Source organism: Paracoccidioides lutzii, assembly GCF_000150705.2.
Source record: "Paracoccidioides lutzii Pb01 unplaced genomic scaffold supercont2.6, whole genome shotgun sequence".
Lineage (NCBI taxonomy): Eukaryota > Fungi > Ascomycota > Eurotiomycetes > Onygenales > Ajellomycetaceae > Paracoccidioides > Paracoccidioides lutzii.
This window is the reverse complement of record NW_015440952.1, coordinates 50,096-77,256: the sequence shown is the minus strand read 5'-3', so window position 1 is coordinate 77,256 and position 27,161 is coordinate 50,096. Positions and strand designations below refer to the sequence as shown.

At 47.6% G+C, this 27,161-nt stretch overlaps 8 protein-coding genes across 8 annotated transcripts; 4 read left to right on the top strand and 4 right to left on the bottom strand.

The window, feature by feature from the left end:
- Positions 1-711: 711 nt before the first annotated feature.
- PAAG_02614 (hypothetical protein) lies at positions 712-3,659 on the bottom strand (the record flags this gene model as incomplete). Its single annotated transcript, XM_002795092.1, has 4 exons — positions 712-774; positions 884-1,825; positions 1,906-3,537; positions 3,621-3,659. The coding sequence occupies 4 exons, from the start codon at positions 3,657-3,659 to the stop codon at positions 712-714; spliced, it is 2,676 nt and encodes an 891-aa protein (XP_002795138.1).
- A 1,379-nt stretch (positions 3,660-5,038) lies between these two features.
- PAAG_02613 (geranylgeranyl transferase type-2 subunit alpha) lies at positions 5,039-6,371 on the bottom strand (the record flags this gene model as incomplete). Its single annotated transcript, XM_015844694.1, has 4 exons — positions 5,039-5,409; positions 5,496-6,111; positions 6,180-6,290; positions 6,363-6,371. The coding sequence occupies 4 exons, from the start codon at positions 6,369-6,371 to the stop codon at positions 5,039-5,041; spliced, it is 1,107 nt and encodes a 368-aa protein (XP_015701772.1).
- A 613-nt stretch (positions 6,372-6,984) lies between these two features.
- On the top strand, positions 6,985-9,918 carry PAAG_02612 (WD domain-containing protein; the record flags this gene model as incomplete). Its single annotated transcript, XM_002795090.2, has 2 exons — positions 6,985-8,020; positions 8,216-9,918. The coding sequence occupies 2 exons, from the start codon at positions 6,985-6,987 to the stop codon at positions 9,916-9,918; spliced, it is 2,739 nt and encodes a 912-aa protein (XP_002795136.2).
- A 680-nt stretch (positions 9,919-10,598) lies between these two features.
- PAAG_02611 (hypothetical protein) lies at positions 10,599-13,368 on the bottom strand (the record flags this gene model as incomplete). The annotated part of the gene is made up of 2 exons (XM_002795089.1): positions 10,599-12,663; positions 12,770-13,368. 2 exons carry the CDS (start codon positions 13,366-13,368, stop codon positions 10,599-10,601), a joined length of 2,664 nt encoding a protein of 887 aa, XP_002795135.1.
- A 4,867-nt stretch (positions 13,369-18,235) lies between these two features.
- Positions 18,236-21,395, top strand: PAAG_02610 (hypothetical protein; the record flags this gene model as incomplete). The annotated part of the gene is made up of 4 exons (XM_015844693.1): positions 18,236-18,330; positions 18,395-20,882; positions 20,970-21,240; positions 21,328-21,395. The coding sequence occupies 4 exons, from the start codon at positions 18,236-18,238 to the stop codon at positions 21,393-21,395; spliced, it is 2,922 nt and encodes a 973-aa protein (XP_015701771.1).
- Positions 21,396-22,746: 1,351 nt separating this feature from the next.
- On the top strand, positions 22,747-24,349 carry PAAG_11523 (hypothetical protein; the record flags this gene model as incomplete). Its single annotated transcript, XM_015847160.1, has 4 exons — positions 22,747-22,890; positions 23,032-23,133; positions 23,305-23,877; positions 24,083-24,349. 4 exons carry the CDS (start codon positions 22,747-22,749, stop codon positions 24,347-24,349), a joined length of 1,086 nt encoding a protein of 361 aa, XP_015703184.1.
- Positions 24,350-24,749: 400 nt separating this feature from the next.
- PAAG_11522 (diphthamide biosynthesis protein 3) lies at positions 24,750-25,131 on the top strand (the record flags this gene model as incomplete). Its single annotated transcript, XM_015847159.1, has 2 exons — positions 24,750-24,947; positions 25,057-25,131. 2 exons carry the CDS (start codon positions 24,750-24,752, stop codon positions 25,129-25,131), a joined length of 273 nt encoding a protein of 90 aa, XP_015703183.1.
- Positions 25,132-25,799: 668 nt separating this feature from the next.
- On the bottom strand, positions 25,800-26,724 carry PAAG_02608 (hypothetical protein; the record flags this gene model as incomplete). Its single annotated transcript, XM_002795086.2, has 2 exons — positions 25,800-26,075; positions 26,308-26,724. The coding sequence occupies 2 exons, from the start codon at positions 26,722-26,724 to the stop codon at positions 25,800-25,802; spliced, it is 693 nt and encodes a 230-aa protein (XP_002795132.1).
- Between the last annotated feature and the right edge of the window lie 437 nt (positions 26,725-27,161).

Below are 27,161 nucleotides of genomic sequence, written 5' to 3'. Positions count from 1 at the left end.
GTAGAGATATCGGGAAGGGAGAGAAATGGGTTCACCGCATTGAAAAAATTAAGGGTGAATGTAAAAGATAAGCCCGCTTGCAAAGAGCACCATTGCCATACGCAGCGTGAATACCAACCTTATTGCAATGATGACATAGGTAAGGTAGGTTAATGGATTAGCCAGAGGAGATCCAGGGTAAAAGTAATGTAGCTAATGCTAATCAGATAATATGCCAACCCAGAACCCCGATCAGATGTTTATTAACGACTAAAGAGAGTCGTAGGAACACGAAGGATTTTCTTTACAAAGAAGACAATAGAAGCATTAAGGGCCAAGATGCATCCTAAAAATAACAATGGGTTGGGGGATCAATTAAAGGACACTAACCGAATTGATACAAGGGAAAAAGAAAATGAAGTGCGAATTTAACAGTTACGTTGTTCGACAGTGGGTATTGAAACGTGTTTACTAAATCTAAATATCGTACTTCTTGTACCGCCTCTTCTGTCCGCATTGCCAACTGTAGTTGGCAGATGAAGTTAGATGTATCTATTTATGTAAGGATATTTATACTGATCGATACAACGGATGATTGTGATGGGAGGCCGATAGATGGTCGAGGGCTCAAAACAAGAAAAAGATGCCGGGATAATGCAGGTGGTATATGCAAAGGAGGAGAGGGGTTAGAGAGGGGTTAGGGAGGCGAACCCTTACGTTCTACCTTTGTCGTTAATCAAGGGCTTTCCGTAAATCACTCCATTTCTGTTTGAGATTCTCGTGATTTTCGGACAACTGCGATAAACAACTGACCATCAGTGGCGGCACAAAACGAAAGAAATAAAAGAAAGAGAGAAAGAGAGAAAGATAAAACAGAGCATGAAGAAAGGATGACGCATCTTACCTCCGCCCACTTCATCTTCGTCTCAACCAAGTCCTTCTCCATCTCAGCCATCTGCTCTTCCATCGCCCTATTCTCATTTTGCACCTCGATGTTCCGTTTCATGATCCTATCCATCTCTGTCCGCAGCTTTTCTTCCAGCTCAGCAGGTTGCCGGTCAATAACTGCCTTGAGCTCCTGCACTTCCACCCTGTAGCTCTCATTGACATCCCTAAGCTCTTCATTCTCCACCTTCAGACGAACGAGTTCGGAAGCAATCTGCACGTGTTCCGTGTCCGACTTTTCCGCACGTTCTTCAAGAGAACGGATGCGAGCTGTCTGGGTCGCGACAGTGTGCCTTAACCCCTCAAGTTCAGTGGCCTGTTCCTTATCCACGCGCATCTTCTCTTCCCATTCTGCAGTGTACGTTTTAATAGTTTCATTCGAAAGTTTAATCGCGCATGCATCTTGGACCATGAAATCGGCGCGATATACTTCCTTGTCTGAGGAGCCGGAGCTGCCGAAGAATCCAGATTCAAGGATCGAGTTTGCAGTGGGCTGCTGATCGATATAGACGTCAAATAACTTTTCTTTGAGGAAATTGGTTAGCGAAGTCATGTCGTTCATCCCAAGCAAGGTGTCGGTATTGCGCTGCATAATGGCGACAGCGAATCTGAGAATTGTGGGTTCTAGCCCTTCCTCAAATATCAAGTCATAGATGCGGAGGACAAGTTGCAGCGGGAATCGGTATGCGAACAACGTAAGGAACCACTGGGTTGCATAGAGTTGGGGAGTAACCCCGCGTCGACGTAGATGACAAGCCAAAGCAGGTTCAAGGTCTTCCAACAGGCGCTCGAACTGATACAGACGAAGGTGAAGTCCTGGCATGTCCTGGATGAACATGTCCCGTAGGCAGTATTTGTTCATTAACTTAACCAAAAGAGTAAATGCTTCCCCATCATCCATCTATTTCAGAATATCATTTAGTTAGGTGCCCGCCCACAATGAATCCTATTCTACTTTCAGATGAACCAGTGATGACTTACATTAAACAACAGAGGCATAACAATGAAGTTCATTCCCTGAGCATAACCCACCCCTTCATCATACAAAGCATAAGCTTTGCAGAGTCCAAATAATCCATCCTGGTTGCGCTGAGATAGGAAGTATTTTGAGTAACTGGTCCTCGAACCAAGGTCCCGCCTGATAGCTTTTTCTAGCTTCTGAAGCGCGGCTGCATCCTCCTTTGCCTTCCTTTTTCGAGCAACTTCCTGGGTTGCTTGTTCTTTAGTTACCGATTCCGGATCCTTCTCTGGTATCGATGGCGGGGAGACGACACTTTGGGTCGAGTAAGCCGTGGGGCTCGAGTTGTCAGAGGAGAGGGAGGATCGGGAAGAAGCCAGCGATTCCTTCTCTTTATCCTTGGGAACTCCATTGCTCTGGCTGTTAACTGTTATGGCGGAGCTGTTACTCCAGTAGTGATCTCTATCCTTTTCCGTACCCCGTGCTAAAAGCTCTCTATACACATCCTCCAACTCAGGATTCCTACTGTCTGCAAGCACTTGCCAAATAACTCCACGGATAGTTTGCGGAATGCCTCTCTTGATAGCTGCATTCAACTCTGCGGCATTTGATCCTTTAAGAGCCTCAGGTCCATGGTTAACTATCTGTTGCCACAACTCCCAATCGACAGGAGTCGCCGCATCAGTCGCAGATGATGATATGCCAGATACAGTGCCGGGAGCTAGATTTGGATTAACCGTCGCAGGAAGACCGGGGGAGGTTGTCACAGGGGATGCAACAGGGGGCATGGAAAGTCCACCTTCATCTTTTCCCGATACGCTTGCAGGACTTCCAGCAATGCCGGTCCGGACATCATTGTGGACTGACGTAACACTACCTGATTCATCGACAACGCCCTCGTCCCGCATTCTTAAGAGCTTAAATTGATCCCTCAAACTGTTGCGCGTTTGTTTCTTCGAGTCCATGCTGGCAGAGTCCCCATCACTCCCCTCTTGTAACCGGCCTAATAACTCAGGATTACTACCCACGGTCGACATCGATGTCGCAGTGTTTCTCCGGCTCCCGCCAGTCCCAGACGAAGTTTTGACATCCTTGGTGCCAGTACTACCCCGTGAAAGCCATGAGAATGGGCTGGTGAGTTTTCGTGAGGGAAGGGGCGGACTTGCTAATTGGACTGCGGGGGGTTGATTTTTGTTGGTGGGCGGAGGACTCCAAGGTACGGAGGGGAGTGAGGCGGAGAAGCCTTGGAGGAGGCTAGTTTGCCTAAAGGAGTCCCTCGAGCTCGAGGGCAGAGGGGGAGAACTGCTTGTCGAATCTAAGGGCGTTTGTTGTGATTTGCCCTCCTCTTCGTCCTTTGTGCTGGTCAAATTGACTTCATCCAGAGATGTTGTGGAGAGACGGTGAGCAGTTAATAAGGGCGATTTGGAAGGTTTTTGTTTCTTTGGCGTATCCTCACCCGAATGGGAGAGTTGAGAGAGAGCATCATCCTGGCTACTGCGGCTCTTCTCGGATGTAGGCACAGGAGGGTGTGTTGTGGCTCGTGGAGTAGTCAGAGATCCATGGGAAGGACGATGGTCGGTCAGAGAACGGGTGGTGCTGTGGATAATCGGAGATTCAACGCCCTGTGCAGTGTCTTGTGCGTCTTCGAAGGTGTCCTAAATAAAACGGTAAAAAGTATCATGAGCATTTGCTTCTCCTTTCAATTAAATTCTATGCAATGGAACGAATTGTAACCAACAGTTTCGTAGTCTGTATTCTCCGTGCTGTTGGATACCATGGCTGGTCGTGTGCATGCGGCAAGATAAGTCGTTTGCGATGTTCCTGGCTGGGAGAAAGCTCTATATAAGACGGGAGACAGAATCCATAGACAGTGGACAGAAGTGACAAAATCCTCAGCAATGCGAACGGAGATGGTCTAGGGACTCTTGGACGATAGACGGAGGATGGGAGGGGATGGAAGCAAGTACTATTTACGGCTTGGCGATAAAGTTGAGACGTAGGTGAGAAAGATGTTGGGATGAAGATTGGTTATTGTTGTTGGAAGTTTGAAGTGTCTGTTTCGTCTCTGTTTACCAGCTCACTGATAACAACAGAGATGCCAATTACTGTAACTACACTCTGGGCATCTCCCATGGTTTATATTATTAGTGAAAATATTTAAATATATGCACGGATGAGAACCTGAAACACCTTCAGCTTATCACCCTTGTAGTTATTTAAATAAAACTAAAAAACCGAAATACGCTGCGTCTTTTTCAACAGATCGCAGTTGACGGCAAAATATCTTTTCTCTCTAACTATATCTTGGCTAGTTAACTAGTTACCTGGTACTTTACCTTATTTCCAGTCCTAAAACTTGCTTAAGGCATATTTCACTATCTACATCAGAAGGGCAGTCTGCAGTGTGGCCTTTGCATGCTCAATGTTGCTGTGTAGCCTTGTCGCATAATAAGTATGTACAGACTACGGACTATGCGCGAAGTAGACCCAAGGTCGCGCTAACTGGGTGCCAAACACGCACTGCTATTCGCCAGAAGATTGGTGTCATGCATCAGTTGATTCGAGAAGGTCAGGAGAGAAAGCTGTTCTTAATGCATGGTCCTTGGTAAAAAAAAAAAATCAATCCTATCTTTTATGTTCCTAGTGGTCGAATGCCCCTCGGTTACTTAAAGTGGGGAAGTGTTTACTTCCGTACACTCGCCAACCGCTGCATATCAAATACATCTATCTGTTTTCGTCTTCCCCAGCCGTCTCTATTGTCCTCTGTGTCGCCTTTGCCCCCTTAGAACAATTCTCCAATCTGGATAATGAAATATATATTATGTGTGTGTAAATGTATATATATGCACAACAGGAAGACACAGTATATGCACCATGAATAAACGAGCGCATGTATACAAAATAAATCTAGAAGCCCACAGCCCGGAACGTTAATCCCCACAAGACTCCAGTCCTGAACCCAAACCCCAAAAAAGCGTTGTAGATTCCATTCCACATTCCACATTTCACATTTCCCAGGTCCCTTTGATTAAGAAGTCCATGAAAACACGTCGAAAACAAATCCCAATACTATGGCGGCCCCTCCGTGTTGTGGCAATGCTGTGGAATGTTGGCGTGTATCTTCAATAGACCCATCGTGAAACATCGCCCACTCACCTATAGGTTCAACGAAGTCTCAAGGTCCATCCACCTCCCTTGCCTCAGTGGATCAAGCCTTTTTAGCTCAGATACCCATCCCGATATCCGCTGTTTCACTTCCGTTGACATTCTTCCTTTTATGCGAGAAATGATCGTGCTACAGTTGATCAGAGACTGATAGATCCATCTGCAGTCTTCCTCTCCGTCCAGCATCTCAGTAATAGCCTCAACCTCGTTCTCCAGATACTTTAATCGATCAGCATCTGTAAGATTTGGCGCCATGGTCCCTGGAGCCAGAGCGGGATCAAATGTGCACATCAGATTTTGGTGATAGAACCACAAAGACTGATCGTATGGGTCGATTAAAGCCCGATGGATTAGTTTTAATTCTAGGGATCCCTGGAGTGAGTGACACTTCGTAAAATGATCATCTTTTACATACACATATCTGAATTCATTGAAAAACAAAACTTACCGTCGTCTAGCATCTTCTTTCTTTCCTCATCGCTGGCAGACTGTTCATTCAGCAGCTTCAAAATAAGCTGTGTTCGATTATGCCACGCTGAGAAATTGGATAAATTAGTACCGATCATCTTCGTTGTGTAGTCAAGTTCCCCCTTTGTCATGCTTTTGGGTGCGGGTGTCTCTTTCTCGCCATCGGGCTCCCCATGATCGTTCGAGGCCAACTTTTCGAGTGCCGATATGACTTGTCGACGATATCCCCAACCGTGGAAGTTTCTACTGTCCAGGCTGAGCATTTTGCCAACCAGTGCAAGCTCCTCCTGCCAGAACCTACGGGCAACAGAAGTCGGAAGCAAAAGGGTGGTTTGTTCCAGGTCCCATAACCGGTGATTCCAGATCCAATAACACTTGGGATATCCCCGGAGAAGGGGAAACAAAAACTGAAGATCGGCTTTGATCATGTTCTTGATCTGGTCAAGGCTGCTTTCCTCATCTGTAGACGTAGTTTTGGAAAACTGGTGTTGTAATATTTGGCGCCGCACATTCCATATCGTATAATATTCTGGGTTCTTGGTGAGCAGTTCTGAAGTTTTATTCAGCGCCTCCGTGCTGAAGTCGAGCTCTGCTCTCTGCTCTCCACAGTTAGTATATCAGCGGATATAGTCATGTTCCCATCTACAAATAGGCTTGTGTTTACCTGGAAATTCACTACACGGACAAGTCCATTATATGCCTGTATCTTCTGAATTTCTTTCTGCCGTACACCCTCTGATCTCTGCTCTGAAGTGGCATGTCGTGGAATGCCATGCTGCAAGGTCCACCATGCTTGGTCAGCAGAAGAATATTGGGATTATTTTTCAAAAGGGCCGAGAGTACCTACGCTTGCCATGATAGACTCGAAACTCCAATTCACCTCCTTATATTAACACCATATAGCATTAGGCGTAAGTTCAAGCAATAAATACTATGCGTGTATCCAGAGAACAAAGAGAGACCTTATTCTGAGGGCGAACGGTTCGATCGTGTCTTATCAGGGGCAAGGCGTCCTTTTTATCAGCACGTGACACACCTCCGTAATGGCTTCCCCCGACTTCAGCCGCAACTGTAGTTATTCCAACAACAACAACAGACAAAGATCAAAGCAACAAAAGAGTAACAAGCAGCTACAATGGAGCAATGGAGCAATGGGAGCAGTGGAGGTGGGATACGAGAGAGAAGGCGGACTGGAGGGCGGAAGACAGACATAGAATAGGGCGTTGGCAGCTTCGTCGATCTCAATTGCTGTTTGTCTTCTCATTGATAACTATTCTATCTAGGCGGACAACTTAACAACATGCCAAATTAACTGCTTACAGCTCCCCATCATAGCATCATTAATGAGAAGCATATAAATTCTCTTTTTCTCTCTTCTTATTATTTATAACCGCTCGTTTCAAGGCCGTTTTATGAAAAGCAGTGTTTTATGGTGACGCTCTACATCGTCCACTGCCTGAGTGGCAGCAATGCTCTCAAAATCCCAGTCGGTGGAAGAGCTAAGATATGCCACGAATAACGACAGTCTCTCATTGACTCTCTTCCCCGACCCTCCTGTTGAGCGGTCCATCTCTGAACCAGACAATGGGCGGACCCCTTCTCCAGATGCCCAAACTTCGGGCTCGTCTTCTCCCACTTCATCTCAATATCAAACAGACACGTTTCCTTCTCCCACCCAAGATTCAATAACCAGCCCCGGGTCTAGTCTCAATGTCATTAGTCCCTTGAATAATAGTTACTTCTTCCAGGGGAAAAAGGGGGATGATGTCGATATAACTCACAGTCCAACAAACCCCAGCCTACTCCACTTACCTAATAGGAGGCAGGGATTTATCAGAAGTCCATCTCCAGTCTCCCCTCATAGTAGATTCTCGTCTCCGGATCGCTTTCTTCCCATTCGGGAACCGCACACTTCAGAGGTATCCCCATTCCGTCTAAATAAGAATCCACGTCTTCTTTCTCCTGGAGAAAAGCTGCTCCGGCGACAAGACCCAAGAGCAGATCCATTTGCTCCATACCAGCCAAGGAGAAGTGTTGTTGGGTCCAGGTCAAATCGGTCTTTGGACCGTAGAGACACTCCTCACCACCTTCCACGGCATGTCAGTGATACCTCCGTTTACGCCATGAATGACAGGTCAGCTGGTAGCAGAAACCAACGACAGATCAGCGCGGGAGCAGTCTGGAGCGTGGGAGGAACCTTTGCTGCAACCGGAAGTGCTCCTGTAGGGGTACAAGATGGCCACGGAGGGCTGCTTTCGACGGGGTCAAGTGCTCCGATGTATGTCGCCAATTTTCTGGATAAGGATACGCATGCCCAACATCTCAAACGGCATGAAGCTCGTCTTGCAGCTGCATTGGATATCGATCAAGCTACTAAAGTCTTAAATTTTGGTGATACTGCATCCTATCCAGAGCATATACATACCACGGGGGACTCTCTGCGTGGACAGTACCCTTCTTACTTATGGAAAAACAGTAGCTGGGTGAGAGCCGATACTAGCACACGTAAGTTTCTTCATGTGTGCAACCATTTCTCGTATCACCCACCAAATTAACCATTATCTTTCAATGACAACAATCCCCATCAACCTCATCGACATTACATATCTCCCATGCACTATTTCTCGCATTAACCTGATCACTTTAATATTACAGTTTACATTATATGGACGTAGTGAATGCTGACTTGGTCGAGAATAGCAAAGAAAATCGTATGCAAACCAAAACGAGAAGCCGTTCCGTCAACACCTTTCCGAGTTCTAGATGCACCTCTTTTACGGGACGACTTCTACTGCTCCACCCTGGCGTATTCCTATACTGCTCGCATGCTTGCTGTCGGCCTGAGTAGTCGTGTGTACCTTTGGTCGGAGCTGCTTGGGGTACAATATCCGCCATTGACTCCCCATTTAGCTTCAAACTACGTGACATCTCTTTCCTTTTCTTCATCACAGGGAGGAAATAGCATCTTGGCCGTTGGCCGACATGGTGGTCAAGTTTCTCTATGGAGCACCTTCGATACCGTGGTTCGTTTTGAGTTTTACCAACCCAATTCGGTCTCCTGTGTCTCATTTAAACAAACCCCTACCAAAAGGCATTCGGCACGTTTTCAGTGTTCATTTGTTGACACTGAGGATTTGGTTGTTGGAGATGATGCAGGAATTGTGTGGTACTATTCCGTGGAATGGACAGATCCAAAATCAAGAGAACTTCACGGGTGGAACGGATCTACGACCCTCATCGCGAAGATTTCCGCTCACACTCAACAAATATGCGGCCTGGTATGGTCTCCAGATGGCAAATACCTTGCAACAGGAGGAAATGACAACGCTTGCCTCTTGTTTGATATTTCAGACGTCCTAGGAAAGGAGGGCGAGCGCGGACAGCTCCACACCCCGGGCCAGGCGTCAGATCAGCCAACGTCAAGCCAAGCTCGAAGCAATCTACCTCGGTTTCCATACCGCTCTCAATTAAATCGAATCTTTGACTGGAGTCACATCAATCAGTTAGCCCTACCCATATCGCTGGCTGGTGGTGGTTCGCGTGCAACACGCTCTCATTCCCCATTAAATAGAACCAGCAACCCAATATCCGGACAATCTCAGGCTATTTTCGTACCGGCAAACCGCCAGAAATATAAATTCCCGCACTCAGCCGCAGTGAAAGCAATGGCTTTCGCTCCTTGGCAGCCGTCTCTCTTAGCTACTGGTGGTGGCTCAAATGATCGTTGCATTCATTTCTACCACACAGGATCAGGGGCCTGTCTTGCAACAATCAACGTCCATGCTCAGGTTACAAGTCTCATTTGGAGCAAAACACGGCGCGAGATAGCAGCGACTTTCGGATATGCACAACCGGAGCACCCCTTTCGAGTAGCCGTTTTCGCGTGGCCCAGTTGCCAGCAGGTTGTAGCTATCCCTTGGACGCCATCGTCTGATGGCGGACCCGGCAGCACCGATTCTGACAATTCATTCGATTGTGGTCGGGCTCTATGGGCAATCAGCTATCCGGGGGGTCCTAACGATACGGCTTATGTTGGAGGGGACGATCGTATGCCATCCACCTCATCGACCAACTCTACCATTAGACCCGCTGCTCCAGGTGTCACCGTCGGAGGCGATACCAACCGACCTGTGTTTCCTGGGTCCGGCCTTACAACAGTTACAACTGAGAGCAGTCCAATAACACGGCCTCGGGCAGCTTATAAGGAAGGGGGTACGTGGTGGTCCCGTACTGCTGAAGAAGGATGTATCATAGTTGCATCCAGTGACGAATGTGTGAAATTCCATGAGGTTTGGAGTGGGACACGGAAGAGTACAATGGGAACTACGGGCCAGTTGGGTGGGAGCGCTATTTTGGAAAGTTTGGAAGGGATTGATTGGGAAGGGAGTGAGATTATTCGATAGATTAGGAGTTTCTTTTTTCTACAGATAGATGGTCCAGGTCCTTCTATCCCTTCTTAGGCATCTCTTCTGGGGTTTCTTAGTGTTGTTCGGTTGTTTGGGTTTGGGGTTTGTCAACCCCCAAGAGCTATTTTTATTAGACTATTGACCGCAATGGTGATTCCCATTATACCTAAGAACTATAGCATAACTATATGCAATTGATCCTATTATTACCAGTCTGTGATTGTTGTCCCTGGATGCGGAGGAGGATGAGTGATTCACGCAACAGTGTTATCAGAATATATATTTACAGGCTCATTTCACCTTCTGGTATTGCCCAATGGTAAGTCCACGATGTCACATCTCATAATTTCAAAATAGTTAATTAAAAACCATTAGTCAGTAATAGATCGGATATATGTTTTATATATATCGAATTGCCCTTCAACATCTCACATACATAGACCTGAGACGGTAACACAGAAGACAATGTAGTTACATACATGCAAATGCCACCTCCTGACAAGGCAGGAGAAAAGTAACGGAAACCCAATTTTTAATACCGTATATGAGAGAAAGGAAAAGCCATTGACAATGAGAAAAATTCAAAGGGAAAAGGCGAAGAGGCGAAGGGAAATAGAACAAAAGTATGAAAAGAGGAAAGGACAAAAAGAAAAAAAAAAAAGAAAAAGAAAACCTCTCTACCTTAGCGATTTACCTAGCTTTAATTTCCCTTTTTTCGACGAGGGAAGAACGGGCGCCGCATTAACAGGTTCATCACCATCAGAGTCCGTAATGAAACCAACCATACTACTTCCTTCATCCTCCTCGTCATCCTCCTCCTCATCCTCCTCCTCATCTTCTTCGCCCGCCTCTTCTCCATCCTCAGACTCCTCCGCCTCATCATCGAACAACTCAACTTCCTCATCCTCACTTCCCTCCTCGTCGCCATCTTCCTCTTCATTAGATGCAACCCCATTAGTAGCCAGCGGCATATCTTCATCCTCCTCCACTCCCTCACTGAGATCTGTACCACGCACACCACGCTTCTTTGCAGGAGTAGAATCAGCAGCTTCAAGGAGTCTTACTCCATCCTCCTCCTCATCAACAGAATCCACCAAGTCCTCCTCCCCCTCAACGTAAATAACCCCATCCTCCTCATCCTCAGAACCTAACACACCAGCACCGCCACCACCACCACCACCACCAGCCCGCTGCTGCAGTTTCTGCCTAAGACCCAGCTGCGCATCGAGCATATCCAACTTCCCCTTCAGCAGCAAAAGCGATGGCAAACTCGCCGACCGCTGGTCCATAACCTTAAACAGCGCCGTAATCTTTCGCAGCACATCAGGTCTCCCCGCAATTGACCCACCATGCGCGATGCAAGTCCACTGCACCCAGACGAGCAGATGGCCATAGCGGCCGGGACGAGTCGAGAGGCGTTCCGCCAACTTCTGAAGCAAGGTAGCGGCAAGCGAAGAGTCCATGCGCTGGATGGTGGCGCGGACGATGTTCATGTCTGTGGTGTGGAAGCAGGATTCGAGGAGGGAGTTGTCGTTTGTCTTGAGGGATTGGGAGAGGACGGTAGCGAGAGAGAGACCTGAGGGGATCTGGAGGGCCGTGTTGGACTTGATGGTATTCGAAGTTAGGGCGTGGGTGTTGGCCTCTGCGTCATCGAGGAGTTCTGTTTCGACGTCGATGGGTTCGGATGCGTGAGCACGAATGAGTTCGCCGAAGGAGGGTTCGCCATTTTCTGCGGCGTCGGCGTCGGTGTCAGCATCGACCATGTCAGTGTCCTCTTGCTCGCGGGTTGCGGATTCTGATGTAGGCTGAGCCTTCTCAGCATGTTCGCTGCCTTCACTTCCATCTTCATCTGATGTTTCTTCTTCGTCATCATCATCGCTGGGTATTGGGATGGCGTCCTTCTGATTATCCCTCTGTTCCACAGGGATTCCCTCTGTAACTCCGCCTTGCTCGACTACCGCATGCGACTCATCAACTTGGGTCCTCCCAACATTCTTGACACCATTCATCATTGCAGATCCAAGCGTAGACGCAGACTTCTCACGCATGATTTCTTTCTCCCCCTGGAACATCAGCTCTTGGGTGACCTCATCTTGCCAGCGTATTTTCTCAAACACCAAGTTAACACCACCCTCCGCCCATGCAACAACGAGATCCGGTCCCTGGAAACTAACGGATATGATAGGTACTACCGTTCGAGACTTGTCAGGTCTAATAATTTTAATCACAGCTTCCGCACGGCGCGTCATTGACTTGCCGCGTGGCTTTAGGCTATTTGCGCCCCCGACGGGTGGTAGCTGATAAAAGGGTTTGGAAAACAGCTCGATGACACCATTCTGCGTAATCACAGCAAGAAGTTGCCTTTGAAGCTGATTCGACCTCGTAGATTCTTCATTTTTTTTACCCTGGACCTTTTGAAAGGGGGCGGAATAGAACGCTAAGGATTCAATATCACTCACAGCCACTAGTGTATTTGATATTTTCTTCTTCCGGATATCGAAAATGTTGATGTAGCGGTTTGAATCTGCAGCAAGGAATTGTTCCGAGAAATTCCCCAGATCCGAGGAAGAGGATATTAGTGTGTGTATGGAGTTTTTCATGGCACTAAATGTAACCACGCCCTCGACCCCGTCCTGCTCGAGGCCCATTAGATATGGCGTTTGAGATGCGCATAGAACAGGAGGATTCGAAGGAACGGGCCGTGCAAGCGCGGAGACAGAGGCTGACGGTAGAGATACCACTCTAGAAGCAGACAAATGGAAAAAAAAAAAAAAAAAAATCGTTAGACGAAACCATCAGGTGTACGATCTGAATCAAAATAGGAAATGACCAGGATCACTGAGCATACCGTATACTTCTGCCAGTCCGTAAATCCCACTGAACAAGCTTCCCATCACCACCAATACTCCAACCCTCCGCCACAGGGCTTTTCGCCGTAAACTTAAAATCCCTAATCCCCTTCTCATGCCCACCCGAAAGAGTACCAACAATCCTATCCTCCGCCGGCGAATACATGCGGATATCGGAAGAACTGGTTCCAAACGCAATCACCACATTCTCCACACCCACAGACGCATCCGCATCTATATCCGCAATGCCATTTACACCAGATGAACTGCGCTTTCGCTTCTTCTTCATATGCTGATGGTGATCTCTGCTGTTCAGAGAATCGCCATAGGAGCCCCAATCCAACGAAGTGATCACTTCCCTTGGATTTACAGCATGTTCGCACTGTAAACGCCCAGTGCCAATTTCGTGAACGCGCAGATGCTGGGAGTCTAGGCCCTGGATGACCGAAGCGAAAAGCGCCAGTTGATACTCGGACGGGGAGAATGCTGAGCGAAGGACGGAGGATTTATTTGATGAGAGGGTTGAGGGGGATATTGATGGTGCTGCTGTTGAGGAGATTTGAGAGACGGGGACTCTGGTGCCTTTTTTGGTCCCCATGGTTTTGATATCAACGATAAATGCGCTGGAAAGGGGGTTTGGAAGGAGGGAGGTATTTTATGTTGTCGTCGATGCGGTGCAGAGGAGAACGAGGATCCGGTTCTGGCGGTATAGATGCCAATTTCCCTAAGCGGGAAATACGATGGGAACCGCTGGAGACCGTCCGCCTGGCAAACTATCCACAACGTTGCCTCTGCTCTGTCTGCGCTGATGATATTTTGCTTGTGGGAAAAAAGTTGATGCTTCCAGAAAAATGATGCGCTTGCCTGGATACAGACTAGCGTCATAGAAATCGAAAAGAAGCTCACCTAGATTTGATTAGTCAGCTTCAAATCGGCTGCTTGGAGCTGGGAACCAAATGTTATTATTATTTCGCAGCCAAAAAGTATGTTAATATTCATACAATTGAACCGTGGGATTTTTTAAGACAGTCAATAATATTTCGATATACGGGATGTTCGCGGTATTACGGGAAAAGTCAAGTAGGTGGGGGTCCGGCCAATGTATCCTAATTCTCTTTTTGTTTGCGCCGAGGATATGCTCCTGTCAAACAAAACAACCCAACGAAACAAGCATTTTACGCAGACCATCTCCTTACATCCTTTCCACCTGAAAATGTGCATGCATATTCAAGTCATGAAGGTTCCACAGGTAATTAACCTTAAACAATGACCCGTCTAATATTTCTGTAAGAAATACAAAAGCTCCGCCCTGCACACAAAAGATCAGAGCCACATTACTACTCCTCCGTTACCGCTGTTTTATCGATTGACCTGCAGCTTTGCGCCTAATGATTCTGTGGGAATGCGACCTTTGTTTGACCTGCAAACATACATCCGCAGAACCGCCCTAGAGAACGACCAAAAATCGACATACAGACTTATATATGACATCCGCATACAGCAGCATGCCGATGTCAAGACAGCAGGAAAACCCCCCAGCCTCCGCCCCCGGGTGATGATAGTGTATCGCCGAGTAGCAAGTGTTGTAGATATATGTTGAGGGTATTTGCTGACTTCAAACGTAATAGAGGAGAAGCGGGGCATCTTTGTAATGGACCTTCCTTTGTAGATGGGTGAGGATAAGTATGTACTATACATACAAAGGACTCTTGCCAATGCACCCACACCCGGCGATCTGTAGGACATGAAGCTTGATCTGCAGCAAAAAATCTGCGCAATTAGGTTCATTATCAGTACGGAAAATATGTGTATATAGCCTTCATGAAGCCCAATATGGCTGTCTCCATACGCTTCCATTTTTGTTTGTTTCAACCCCTCCTGTTAGGGGGAAACAATGTTTTGTCACGGGTTTCCGAAAAGTAACCTGGAGGAAAGAGAGGAAAGGGTAGGAAGAGAGGGAGAGAGAGAGAGAGAGAGAGAGAACGATGAGTTCTCTAGGCGCCAATGTGTCATCGGATGGGAATGAACTAAGCAAATAACGTCGATGATATCAGAGCATCTTCGACAAGATAAAGTTGCCATTGAAGCCCTGCTCCCCCTCCCCAATACAGTGTTTTTGACGTCCGATTTCTGGAATTCTCCGAATTTCCGTAGCCTTGAAAGATATCATTTCCGCTCCGCCCGCGACAATTTCTACCCCGGCTGGTGGAATAAACTGAATCCTCTGGGGTATGTCAGCTGCGACAGGAAGGGAATGGAGCCGCACCAGTAGTTATCGACCGGTTGGGGGACGGGAAAATGTTTTGAATCCATAAGAATAGGAAGAGATATCGACGCGAGAGTCAGCGAGTTCTTCAACGGTTACTTGAAGAAGCCAATGAGAACGCAGAATTGACTGCCCTTGGAACTCCCCTCGTAGCGCTAGCTGGTCCAGCTGCATCACTCTTGATCTAAAATCATCTTCGAAGATTGTGGTACTTCCCGCTCGCGCGCGAAACAAATCGTTCATCTTTTCACGCAAGACTCAGACTAGCCAAAATCAAACGAGTGATTGGATTCCCGATCAAGCCATCCCTATCTGGTGATGCAATGTCATCTCATATTGAGTCCCCTCACTCATACTTTGCCGGGGAGAGAGAGAGAGGGGGGTGTTGGGGGAGGAATCCAGGCACAACATTACCATAATACCTTCTACCATCCCATGCGCTGTTCTGTTTAATCCATCCACGGGAACGGAGTAAAGTGAAGAAGGGAGCGGCAAAGAGTATGCCAAAACAAACGTCATCACACAAACACAGACGCACAGGGTTGATTAGCCGTTGGCATAACAAGACTCAGAGGAGCGTTTGGTGGATGCGACAGAATAATTTTTCGGCTCAACCAAGAACTCCGTACAACGTACAAAGAAGTTGATACTCAACACTGAAATTCTCATCCAGCTTAACTCCTTCAAACCCCAAAATTCATCCATATATCGCAATCTCTCCCGAGGGAACTTTTCTCAAGAGCCAGGCATGCTTTCGCGGAGAACCGCGCAACCCTCATTCCGCCGCATCAACATCTTCTCCAAGCGCCAGAAGTTAGTTCAATTAAACCGAGCGAATCTTGGCATCTGCCTGCCCAGCCTGCTCCTCATTATCTAAGCAAATAGCTGTGGGCGCCGGTGACCGGGTGGCATGGGAAAGGGCAACCATGATTGGCTTCTGACCCACATGAACCCTGATGCGCGTGTATCATACCGGTATTTCCGATTTCGGGCACAATTTACCTCGTACTGGAATCGATTCCAAGGTTTTAGCTGGTTGTGCCCAGTGGCCCCGTGTCCAGTGCCCAGCACTCCCACACTCCCACACTCCCACCCCAGAAAGGAGAAGTGTCAGGGTTAAGCCCGGGCAGGTATTGTCTAATTAATAAAGCCGGGAGATGCAAGGTCTGGCGACACGCTCTGCCCTAATAACCTGGGATTTATAAAAAGTGAACCAGGCCTCCTACATACAAGTGAAGGGAAGGAGTGGAATATCGCGTTGTCTCACAAATATAGTATTCATTCGATATGCGATATGTACAATTATGTATAATGAAGAAGGAATCTGTTACGCGCGCCTGAAATCAAAACTTTGTGTTTGTGGTAACTACAGTTGTCGTCACCACACAGAAAGAAAGTTATGGGCGAAAGTTACCTAGGTACCTTTGAGGGAAACTCGAAAATGCACTTTGTGGCTGTGGCGAAGTGGTAATTTTGGTATTTTTGAGCCGTACCAGCCGTACAGTATCATACCACAAAATACCACACAAAAACGCAAAAGAGGCCTTGGTGGGGACAGAACTCACAGTTCCCCCGACCTCCAAAACCAGCGACCCAAACAAACCAATCAGCGAATTAGCCGTGGGATCCTCATCACGCGTCGTAGCCAATCAACGCGCGCAGAATGTCATGAACAGGGATCGCCGCCTTTAGCAAGCGTCATCCTAGGCCTAGCGGATGCAGGCTGGGCAAGCAGGCTGGCGTGTTTCCCTGGCACACGCAGGGGCAGAGAGGGACTGCCCGTACTTAAGGATTCTAGCACCCCCCTCCGATTTTCTCAGTCTCTCTTTTTTCGCTTGTCTTGCCTCTCGCCTCCGCGTCTCGTTTCTTCTGGTCACGCACCTTGCTTTCCCCGATTCGCCCACGCCCACACACCCCCCGTAGCGCCCCCAGCAGACTGGTCGCGACTACACACACACTCAACCTTTCCCCCACCCCCCCCCTGGAGCGTTCACAATTAAAATACACGCACCTACATATTATACGCCCACGACCACAACTGCCGTCAGCTCCAGCTGTTGTATGACTGTTCGTATTATTATTACCCCCATCCCTACTTCTCTATCCCTTTACTTATTGCCACTTTTTTGCTCGCCGACTGTATCCTTTTTCCTCATCTTCTATTGCAGAACGCACTCATTGTTGCTTTGCCCCTTTTGAATTTTCCAATAGTTAGTTAGGTTCTTCTCTTGTTCTTGCTTTGTCAGCAGCTCTATGCATGCATATTATCTTGTTTACTTGCCCACTTTGAATTATTTTCTCATGTCTTTTATTAAAAACTGTGGCATAATAATTTTTACAGTGCCCCTAACTTCCTATCTGTCTGTCACCTGATAGGTATGGTAGCTTAGGCACATATACCAGGTCACTTCCAAGCCACCTGTACCCATATTTCCACTCCATCTCTCCTCGAACTTGTCCCTTTCTGGTTAGCAGCGGGATTCCCAGACTGACCTTACTCCCGCGGCGTTGTTCTTTTGTCCCCCATTTGCACTTGTCCTCGCAGCAGCTGTCCCCCTATCCAATCACCGCCTGGGGATCTCCGTCCCTTTCACTTTCACTCTATCTGTGTTCCTCCCTCCCACCCGTCCTGTGATGACTAATTCCCCCACGTGATCACAAGCTTTCTTGGCAATATAAATAGCACATCCTCCACTCCACTCCTCCCCTTTTTCTTTTTCTTTTCCTGCTCTTTTTGCTTTTTCCCCTTTTGGCAAGTTCTGTATTTCCCAACATCCCCCTTAATTAATACAACAACCAACAACCAACAACCAACAGAGCATCCAAAGATTCCTTTAAGGAAGCAGCATCTCTATGCTTTTACAATATCCTGTGATATTATATTTTCGTTCTCCTGCATACATTCCTATGTTATGGCTCTGACAGCACCCCATATAGTCGTCTAGTCTAGGTCTCCTCAACCTGGCTTAGTCAGAAGAAAAAAGGGTCGATCCAAGCCCCCAAAAGTCCCGGAATCGGGTATATTTTGATCCTACCCAGCTCTAGCTAGCAGCTTCAACGAGTCGTGCTTTACTCTCTCTGGCCTGCTCTGTTTAGCTTCGCGACGCTCTTTCCCTAATCGATCGCCCGGCGGGTGAGGGCGTGTGTTGGTGGCTGTTGCCCAACCTCCCGAGTTCTCACGTGATTGCCACCGATGACCATGGCAACTCCTCCGCCAGACTCTTCGGCTGTGGAGAACAAACCTCAACCAACACCCGCCGTCGAGGAGGTGACTCTCCATGCGGACTTGCTAGGGTGAGTAATCTCCATCCATCTCTCTAAGCAGCCCATGTATCGCTGTGAGTGACGTGTTCAAAAGAGACATCATTGTTACTAACCGGCCGTCATCATCGACCAAAAGTGGCACCGCGGTTCTAGAAACCAAACCTGTCACGGTGAAGCTTCCTGAAACCATGTCAGAGCCACAGGTAAATGAAGCTGTTGTGGATGAAAATCAGCCCCTTTCGCCCGCTGTGACGGGTGATGGGCTCCATCAACCCCTGTCAAATGGCGTGAATGGTTCTGCTGAGGGTGCGGATGCTTCAGCCAATGAAGGATATCCCCCAAACTCCCCGCCAACAACACAGGAAACAGCTTCTTTAGCAGGACCGGAGGCAGCAGTCCCAACATCCACAGCACTAGAGCCAGAACCTGTATTGCAAACTGTGGCGGGTCTTCCATCTATCCAACCGGAGGAGGCGTTTGTTCCACTGACAGAAACACTCCCTGTTGTTGCTGAGAATGAGGGCGTGAGTGAAGCTCCCAAACCATCTTCGGAGCCTGCCAACGTGCTATCGCCTTCTCCCCTCAATTTCCAGCCAATTCCAGAAAACTCTCCCGTAGACACGACAATGAAAAAGCCAGAAACTGCTCCTGCAAATGAGCCACTTCCACCTTCTACGAGTGAAAATCAGCGGTCATTACCTGTTATTCAAAAGGAACAAACTATCACACCGCCGGAGCCTCAAAAGGAGGAAATCCCATCACCTCCGGCTCCTCAAAATGAAACTTCCCTCCCGTCTTCAATTACCCCTGTTCCTGACATCATCCCTTCTCAGCCCGCTCCTACCACAACGAACATGCCTTCTCTTTCTCCACTATCCCCGGGAAGCACCCCTGCGGCTATGGCAACCCTGGAACAGGAAACGGCACCTAAACCCGAGCTTGCTGAGCCTGCTCCTGTATCTGAAACTGTGAAGCTTTCACAGGTCGAGGAACAGCCACAGGAGGACCAAGAGATGGTAGATGCCCCCCCTGCACCACCAAGAAAGGTTTCACGGGAACGGGAAGAGGATGTGGATGAGCAACCCTCCTCAAAACGTGCCAAGACAGATGACTCTGCGCCTGCTGCGCCTGAATTTAAAGTTCCTCAGCTTCCCACTCAAACTGCCGTCCCCGCAAGTGAGGCTTCTCAGCCGGCAGCCCCTGTCACAAAGTTGCAGACAAGATTTTTGACTCGGTGCCTTCAAGGCCTGAAACGTCTTCATGACGCTAGATTTTTCCGAGAGCCGGTAGACGCTGTTAAGCTGAATATTCCAAACTACCCCCTTATCATAAAGAATCCTATGGATTTGCGAACCATGGAAGATAAGCTAAAGCAGGGATCATATGCTTCAGTTGATGCAGTTATTGCGGATTTCAACTTGATGATTGAGAACTCGGTCACGTTCAATGGAGCCGACCATGTGGTTAGCATGGAAGGCCGAAATCTCAAGCAGAACTTTGAGCGCCATCTGTCCAAGCTCCCCAAGGCAGATAAAGTGGAAGTGACTCCTGCGGAAAAGAAGGTCAAGAAGACGGTTACTGCTCCTACTAAAACCCAGCCTGCCCGACGTGAGTCCCGAGGTTCTGCGGGCAATAATTCACGTCCTGCATCTGCTGTATCTCCTACGACGACGTTTGCGCTTGGTCCTGAAGGACTGCCTCTCATCCGTCGGGATTCCAGCACAGCTGATGGGAGGCCTAAGCGCTCGATTCATCCTCCAAAGAATCGCGAGCTACCCTATAGCGCGAAGCCGAAAAAGAAGAAATACCAATGGGAGTTGAAATTCTGCCAAGAAGTGCTTGACGAGCTTCACAAACCTAAACATTATCTCATCGCTGCACCATTCTACCACCCTGTTGACCCAGTTGCGCTGAATATTCCAACTTACCATAGTGTAATTAAAAAACCTATGGATTTGCAGACAGTACAAACTAAGCTACGGACTGGTCAGTATGAGAATGCAAAGGAGATGGAAGCTGATATCCGCCTAATATTTAAGAATTGCTACAAGTTCAACATCCCTGGAGATCCGACATTCAACGCTGGAAAAAGCATGGAAGAATTGTTTGACAACAAGTGGAGCCAGAAACGTCGTTGGATCGAAGCTCACGAACCTACCTCCGGCCATCAAAGCCCTGGCACGTCGGACAATGGCAGTGATTCTGAAGGCGAGGACAGTGAGGAAGACAATGATCAGGAGAAATTGAACCAGCTCCAGAAACAAATTGCGGAGATGTCTAAACAGGTCGAGGCGATTACTCAAAAGAAAAAGAAGACCCCCCCAAGTAGCACAAAGAAATCAAGCAAATCAAAATCCACCAAAAAGGATACCGCCAAGAAAGGATCTGGCGGCGGGACTGGTGGTGGTGCTTCTGGGAGAAAAGATAACAAGAAGAGCGGTTCCAAGTCAAGCAAATCCGAGAAGCAACACTGGGTTACATATCGCGAAAAGCAAATTATCTCTAACGGCATCAGCAGTTTGCCTGAGAAAAGAATGACGGAGGCTCTTAAGATTATTCAGTCAAACGTTCCAGGGTTAAAGGTACGTCACGTGTTTATCCATTATACAGTTCCATAATGTGAGATTTATCGCACTAAAAATAAGCTAATCAATTTGAGCGTAAAACAGGATACCAAAGAAGCCGAAATAGAACTAGACATTGACGAACTACCCAATGAAGTCCTCCTTGTCTTGCTCAAATTCGTCAAGAAACATGCTCCTGCAGCTATGGAGATTGATGAACCGGAACCAGATCCCGCGCCCATCGTGGCGCCATCAAAGCCCAAAAAAAATAAGCCCATGAGCAAGTATGAGCAAGAGGCCCGTATTAATAGCATCGAAGGGACTATCTCTCGCTTCCAGGGGGGAGGAGGGAAATCGCATTTTTCGCCTGAGCCTAGTATGTTTAATATTTTCTCTCTGGCACCGTTATCTTCGGGCATATCTCCATGATGTATGTGTACGTTTATTCTAACGTTTTAAACAGTTCAATCCGTTGAAGCCGCTGAAAGCAGTGAAGACGACGATGACTCCGAGGAGAGTGAAGAAGAGTAGATTCTCTCATTATTCTCTCCTTTTCGTTCTCGCTCCTCTTGCCCGCTCTATGTACTACCTGTTTTCATCCCTTCCAAAGAAACCCATAGGATGCCCCTAGCAACTTCGTACGCTCACCATCAATCGATCCACTCTTACGGTGTTGTCTTTCCATGTATCCTCGACACCACCGCCTCTCTTCCCCCCCCCCCCCCCCCATCGCCTAACAATGCATTTCACCCCTTCATCAGCCAAGTTCAGTTTCTTCACGTACATATTTGTTTGACAACAGCCAGACTTCATTTTAATCATGAGCTTGAAATTCGTGTTTTCGATCTCAAGGCACCTGTTTAGGCGGTGTTTTCCCTTCTCCGTTTCCACTTTTAAACCCCATTGTTTTCACAAATGATCAATGTTGTTAGCTTCACTTTATTATTTCCCCGTCCCCTCTATCTCACCTGTATTGAGCAAGTCGAGCACCCAGTTATGGTGGTATGGAAGGGCGAGGAGAAAAAGAAGAAAAGAAGAACAAAACGGAAAGTTTCGAAGGAAACCCGTCTTTTATCTTAGCAGATTCTAGGGAGAGACTTAGTTGCTGTTTTACTTTCCCTTCGCCACAACACCACGTTTGTTTACTCATTCAACTCCTGCTTCAACCAAACAAGCCATCCCCGACTACTTGTCAAACATTTTTCCTCCTAGAGATTCAGATATTCCAGTTAAATTAGCCGAGGAAAGTGAGATTGTGACTTGATGTTTCTAGTCTTTTTAAAGCTGTTGTATCACATTTTCAGCAGCATGTGGTTTTTTCTTTTTCTTGAAAAAGCCTCTGACTGACCGAGCAGTGCGGGCGAGGGATGGCCGCTTTGCTTTGATTTTGCGCTTGATGTCTCTGCTGCTGCAACTGGTTCAGCAGCTTTTTTACGAGGATAAAAGCATGCTGGCGCTTAGTTCTTTTTGTTTTTGCATTTCTTCTGTCCTGTGACACTGTTGCTTTAGCTCTTGATTTTTTGCTTTGTTGGGGTTGGGTGAGGAAGGATTTTTTCTACCTTGTATGATATTACTAATATGAGAATTGACAAGACCAAAAAATGAAAATGAAAATGAGAAGGCAATAAGTTGTTCTCTTTTGTGTTTTGTTTCTTTTTCAAAGGATGTTGTGCTGTCCTGTATATATCGCCATGGAACTGTCAGTGACGTAATTAGTTGCAGACAACTATCAATCAAGGATTGCCCCCTGCGTTACACTCAACAAGCTTTGTTCCTCGCTGTTAAAAACTCTCAATCAACAATCAACAGTCAACAATAACCAATTTCCAAACACAAAACATCACCTTCTCCCCCAATCCACCCTAACCTTTTCAAACCGACTATGATTTCCCCCTGCGACCCTGCCATCTTAATCAATAACCCCCAATTCAAAGCCCTACACCAACAACTAACAACAACGATATTGAATCCCGATGGCTCCACGCGAGCACATGCGGCGGATCCGTCGCGGAGAGCGGTGCAGGCTGTAAGTTTATCTACGACGCGTATATTCATGTACTTAATATATACTTAATGGCGATGGATTGGTGGATGGAAGGGGGGAGGTGTGTGTGTGTGTGTGTGTGGGGGGGGGTAATTGGTGACTGATCTGGCCATGTTGCAACAGGATCTTAAGAAATATTTGATCAGAGCTGTGAAGGCAAGAATTCTGCGGAGGGTTGTTGCGCGGGTTGCTGTGGAGGAGTCGAAAGAGGGCTTGGATGATGAGGTAAGTTGTTAGTGTGTATAACCATGGATACGATGCAAGCTGGTGAGGAGGGCGGGTTAATCGCTCTCTCACTCACTCACTCTCTCTCTCCCCTCCAAATGGCATTGGAATGGAATAGACACATCGGCTAACAGCTCGGGTCCTCATCGACAACCATTCGAAAAACAAAAGCTCCGAAACCTTGTCTCCGTCATCGTGCTCTACATCCAACATACCTCCAGCTTCAAAAACAGTACCAACAACGATGAACTCCACTCTCTCTTCTCCCCCGACCTGAAGCGCTTCCACTCCGCCATCCCCTCCCTCATCCCCTCCATCTCCACCCTTCTCTCCGCAGACCTATCCCACCTCAAATCCCTCGCAAGGACAATCTCCACCTCCACCTCCAACTCCGGCAACCACAACAGCAACAGCAGTGACAGACAACCCTCCCACCAACCAACCAACCAACCACGCCCGCACAATCGCCTTCGTCCACTCTCCCTCAAACCTTCGCCAGCAGACATCTCCCTCCCATCTCAACTATCCAACCGTCTCCGCACCCTGCGCACCATCCAATCGCACGATCTCCCGACAGCCCGGACAAAAATGACAGTCACGGCTGCGGCGGTGCTGGCTGCGCACGCCCAGGTGATGGAGCGGATGATACATATTCTTGAGCGGACGAAACATGGCGCGTTGGCGCGGGGTGGGAAGGCAAGGGCTGAGCATGTGGCGGTGGTGTTGCAGGGGATTGAGGGGAAGGTTTGGCATGTTTTTTTTTTTTTTTTTTTTTTTTTGATCCCTGCATCTCTATACGTAAATACCGATACATATAGATCTGGAATATATCTATATTTATCTACACTTTTTGGGTGTGTTCTTCTTGTTGGTTTTATGAGTATATTTGGCTAATATCGCAGCATCTACACGATAACATACAGTATCATGAGACATGAGATGCTTTCAGCGATCTACACGCCGGAAACCACGGCTGCATTGGCGCGTTATCGCGATCATCTGGATGACACGCGTTTACGGACTGGAGGAGAGGAGGAAGCAGGCTGTGCTGAAGCTGGAGGCCTATGAGCGGGCCGATTCTGGTGAGGGTGCTGGTACAGATGGCGACGGTGGTTTAGAAAAGCCAGGGGCTATGGTGGAGATTGCAAGGAGGTATGGAGCTTTGGTTAAGGAGGTTGATGGTGTGAGGATGGAGATTAGAAGATTGGGGGGTTGATATTGAGAAGGATTGTGTTGAATTTTGAATGCACTGGGAACGGCGTTGGTTGGGATTTTCTCTTTCTTTCTTTTTTTCCTTATTTTGGTGAAGCGTTGGATCACTATATTTTGTTAATTTGTCAATGCATTTGAGAGGAGTATGAGCTATATACCCCTTATTACTAGTTATTCTTTGCATTGTATATACATTTTCATCCATGGATGGGAAATGTTAAAATTGTTTAACTCTGCATATTACACCGCCTTCGATGACAGAAAAGTTAGCTGTTCTTGGCGAAGTTTCCTGCCAAACCCAACCTTCAAAGTCCAAAAATCACATCGCATATCGCAAACCCAACCAAACTCCGTGCACACAAACCTATGTACCATATATTGCCGTTCTCCTGCATACTAAAATCATGGCAGACACCGAAGCCCTCTCAATCTACGATGAAATCGAGATCGAAGACATGACCTACGACCCAACCCTCCAAATCTACCACTACCCGTGTCCCTGTGGCGACCGGTTCGAGATCGGTATTGCAGACCTGCGAGATGGGGAGGAGATTGCCGTGTGTCCCAGTTGCAGCTTGATGGTTAGGGTTATTTTTGATTTGGTTAGTGATGACCGTTTTAATATATATATATATGTATATATTGATTGGGGGGATGGCGGAAGAGATGAAAGAGCCCCTTCGTTGCTAACAAGCGTGATGTCTGCAACAGGATGATCTGCCAAAAGACGACGACGGTACGGGTTCTGGTGCTGTCGCGGCGGCTACGATCACTGCGAAGGCGTAAGTGGTAGCGGGGATCATGGAAGATTAAAGTTACAAGACAAAATAGTATTCGTTACTATTGGAATATCGAACAAACGCCATTGCCCGGGCGGTTGTGCCGACGATGTGGTGAACAACAGGATGATAAAAGATAAGACAAGGTGGAGGAATAGAGGATGAGGTAGGATGGCATTTGCGGGAATGTGCAGTACCTCTGCTGCGCTATCCGACTATTATGGAAGGAAAACAGATATTCGACTGCCGTCAACAGTATTTCTGGACCGGTTTGGCCTTCACTGTGATGGCCAGATACTTCACAGCTCCTCGAGGATTATTTCCGACGGAAGATGTCATGCTGAGTGTGGTATGTCAGCAGTTCTCGTTAAACGCTGTACGGAATAACGGCCTCAGGTCGCAACACTTGAAACACATCTACGGGTACTTTTGTCGCGATATGGACGCCGTCTCGGATGTCCAAGGAGGGGTGAGGGCACAATATTAGATGAAAAATTAAAGCCAAGTGTGGAAGAGTCTGTAAGACGAAGCAGATGTAGGAAGCGTAAGATCACCACGATAACTGTACAGCTTTTTGGGAAAAAATGCTATGAAGTTATTGCTATGGAATTAGATTCTCGCGTTGAATAAATATAATACAGCACAGCACCGATTAGCACATCACCAATCCACCTCCTAAACCTCAGTTTCTTCGTAGACATCGTACTTTATACCCAGTCCCAACTCCTCATTGAGCAAGGTGGTCAAGTTCGAGCCGTCGCGCAGATAGATCCATTGGCCCTTGATGAACTCGCGTGTGCCTTCCTTCTCATCCATATGGTCACCTTGCACAACCCAATCGTAGCGTTTGGGGCCCGATATAGGTGAGCTGAGCCATATCTGCTTGTTTGGTGGCTGTTTGTTGAGCACATAGACGCCGGAGTTGGGGACGGTGATGTTGATGACGCCAGCCTGTAGAGACGGGGAAAAAGATGGGGGTATTAGTATTGTAGAAAACGGAAAACAGCAAAATACAGGATGGAAGGGTAAAGAAAGTAGAGGTGTAGCAGGAAGGAGACGGCGTAAAGCCAATTGCACGATTGATTGGGATATAGGACAAAATTACCAAAGAACAGCGAGTACAAAAGGGAATTATTAAGTCAGGGGAGGGGAAACTGTGTGTTTAAATAGAGCAAGGACATACGCTATACTCTGCCTCGACATCCGAGCCATTCTCCTGTAATTGTTCAATCTGTGATAGTAGTAGGTTGAAATAATTCTCTGAATATTCACGGTACTGTTCGTCCGTCAGTGGCGACGGCTGCATGACGTGATTTGCTCCGCCAGCGATATTTGGATTCGACGATTCGACCTTGGGCGGGGCAGGGTCGGCGGACCCGGGTGTGATCCCCTTGCAGAGAACGGGTGTGAAATGGAGGAGGTGGTAGAAGATCTTGGCTGATGGCTCACGCCGTAGTTTCCTTGGGGATAGGAAAGGCGATTGTGTGCGGAGAGCAGTGGTGGTAGTGGCTGTGATGGCCGGGAGGAGATGGGCGGGAGAGCTGGTGCTGGTTGAGCGGAGAAGGGAAGAGGCAGTTCGGGAGCTTGTCCGGGAGAGCATGATGGAGGCGGAGGAGGGGGGATAGGAACAGAATGTAGAGAGGGATACGGGTTGTCTGGGCACTCTAGTCCAATTCCAGCAGCGAGAAAGGAATGTCTTTAGAATTGGGAACTGAACGTTGTTTACGGGATGTTTGGGTGGTTTGGTTGGTTGGCCACGGACGAATCACGGGTCAGGATCAGCCGAAGCAAATATCGTCAAATATGCACTGAATCATGTCCGGGTACCGAGATCGGTACCTAACTTAGCATGCGCACGAATGTACAGTGGAGAACTCCAGTTTATTTATTTTAGATGTACAAAAGACGGGCGGGAGGGTAACTTTCATATCCGTCAATTATCCAGCAGATCCCCGCTATCCCGAGTTCAATTCTACAATTCTGAATAAACCATCCCACCACCCCCAGTTTACCCGGTCTTGTTCTTTTGTCCCTTCA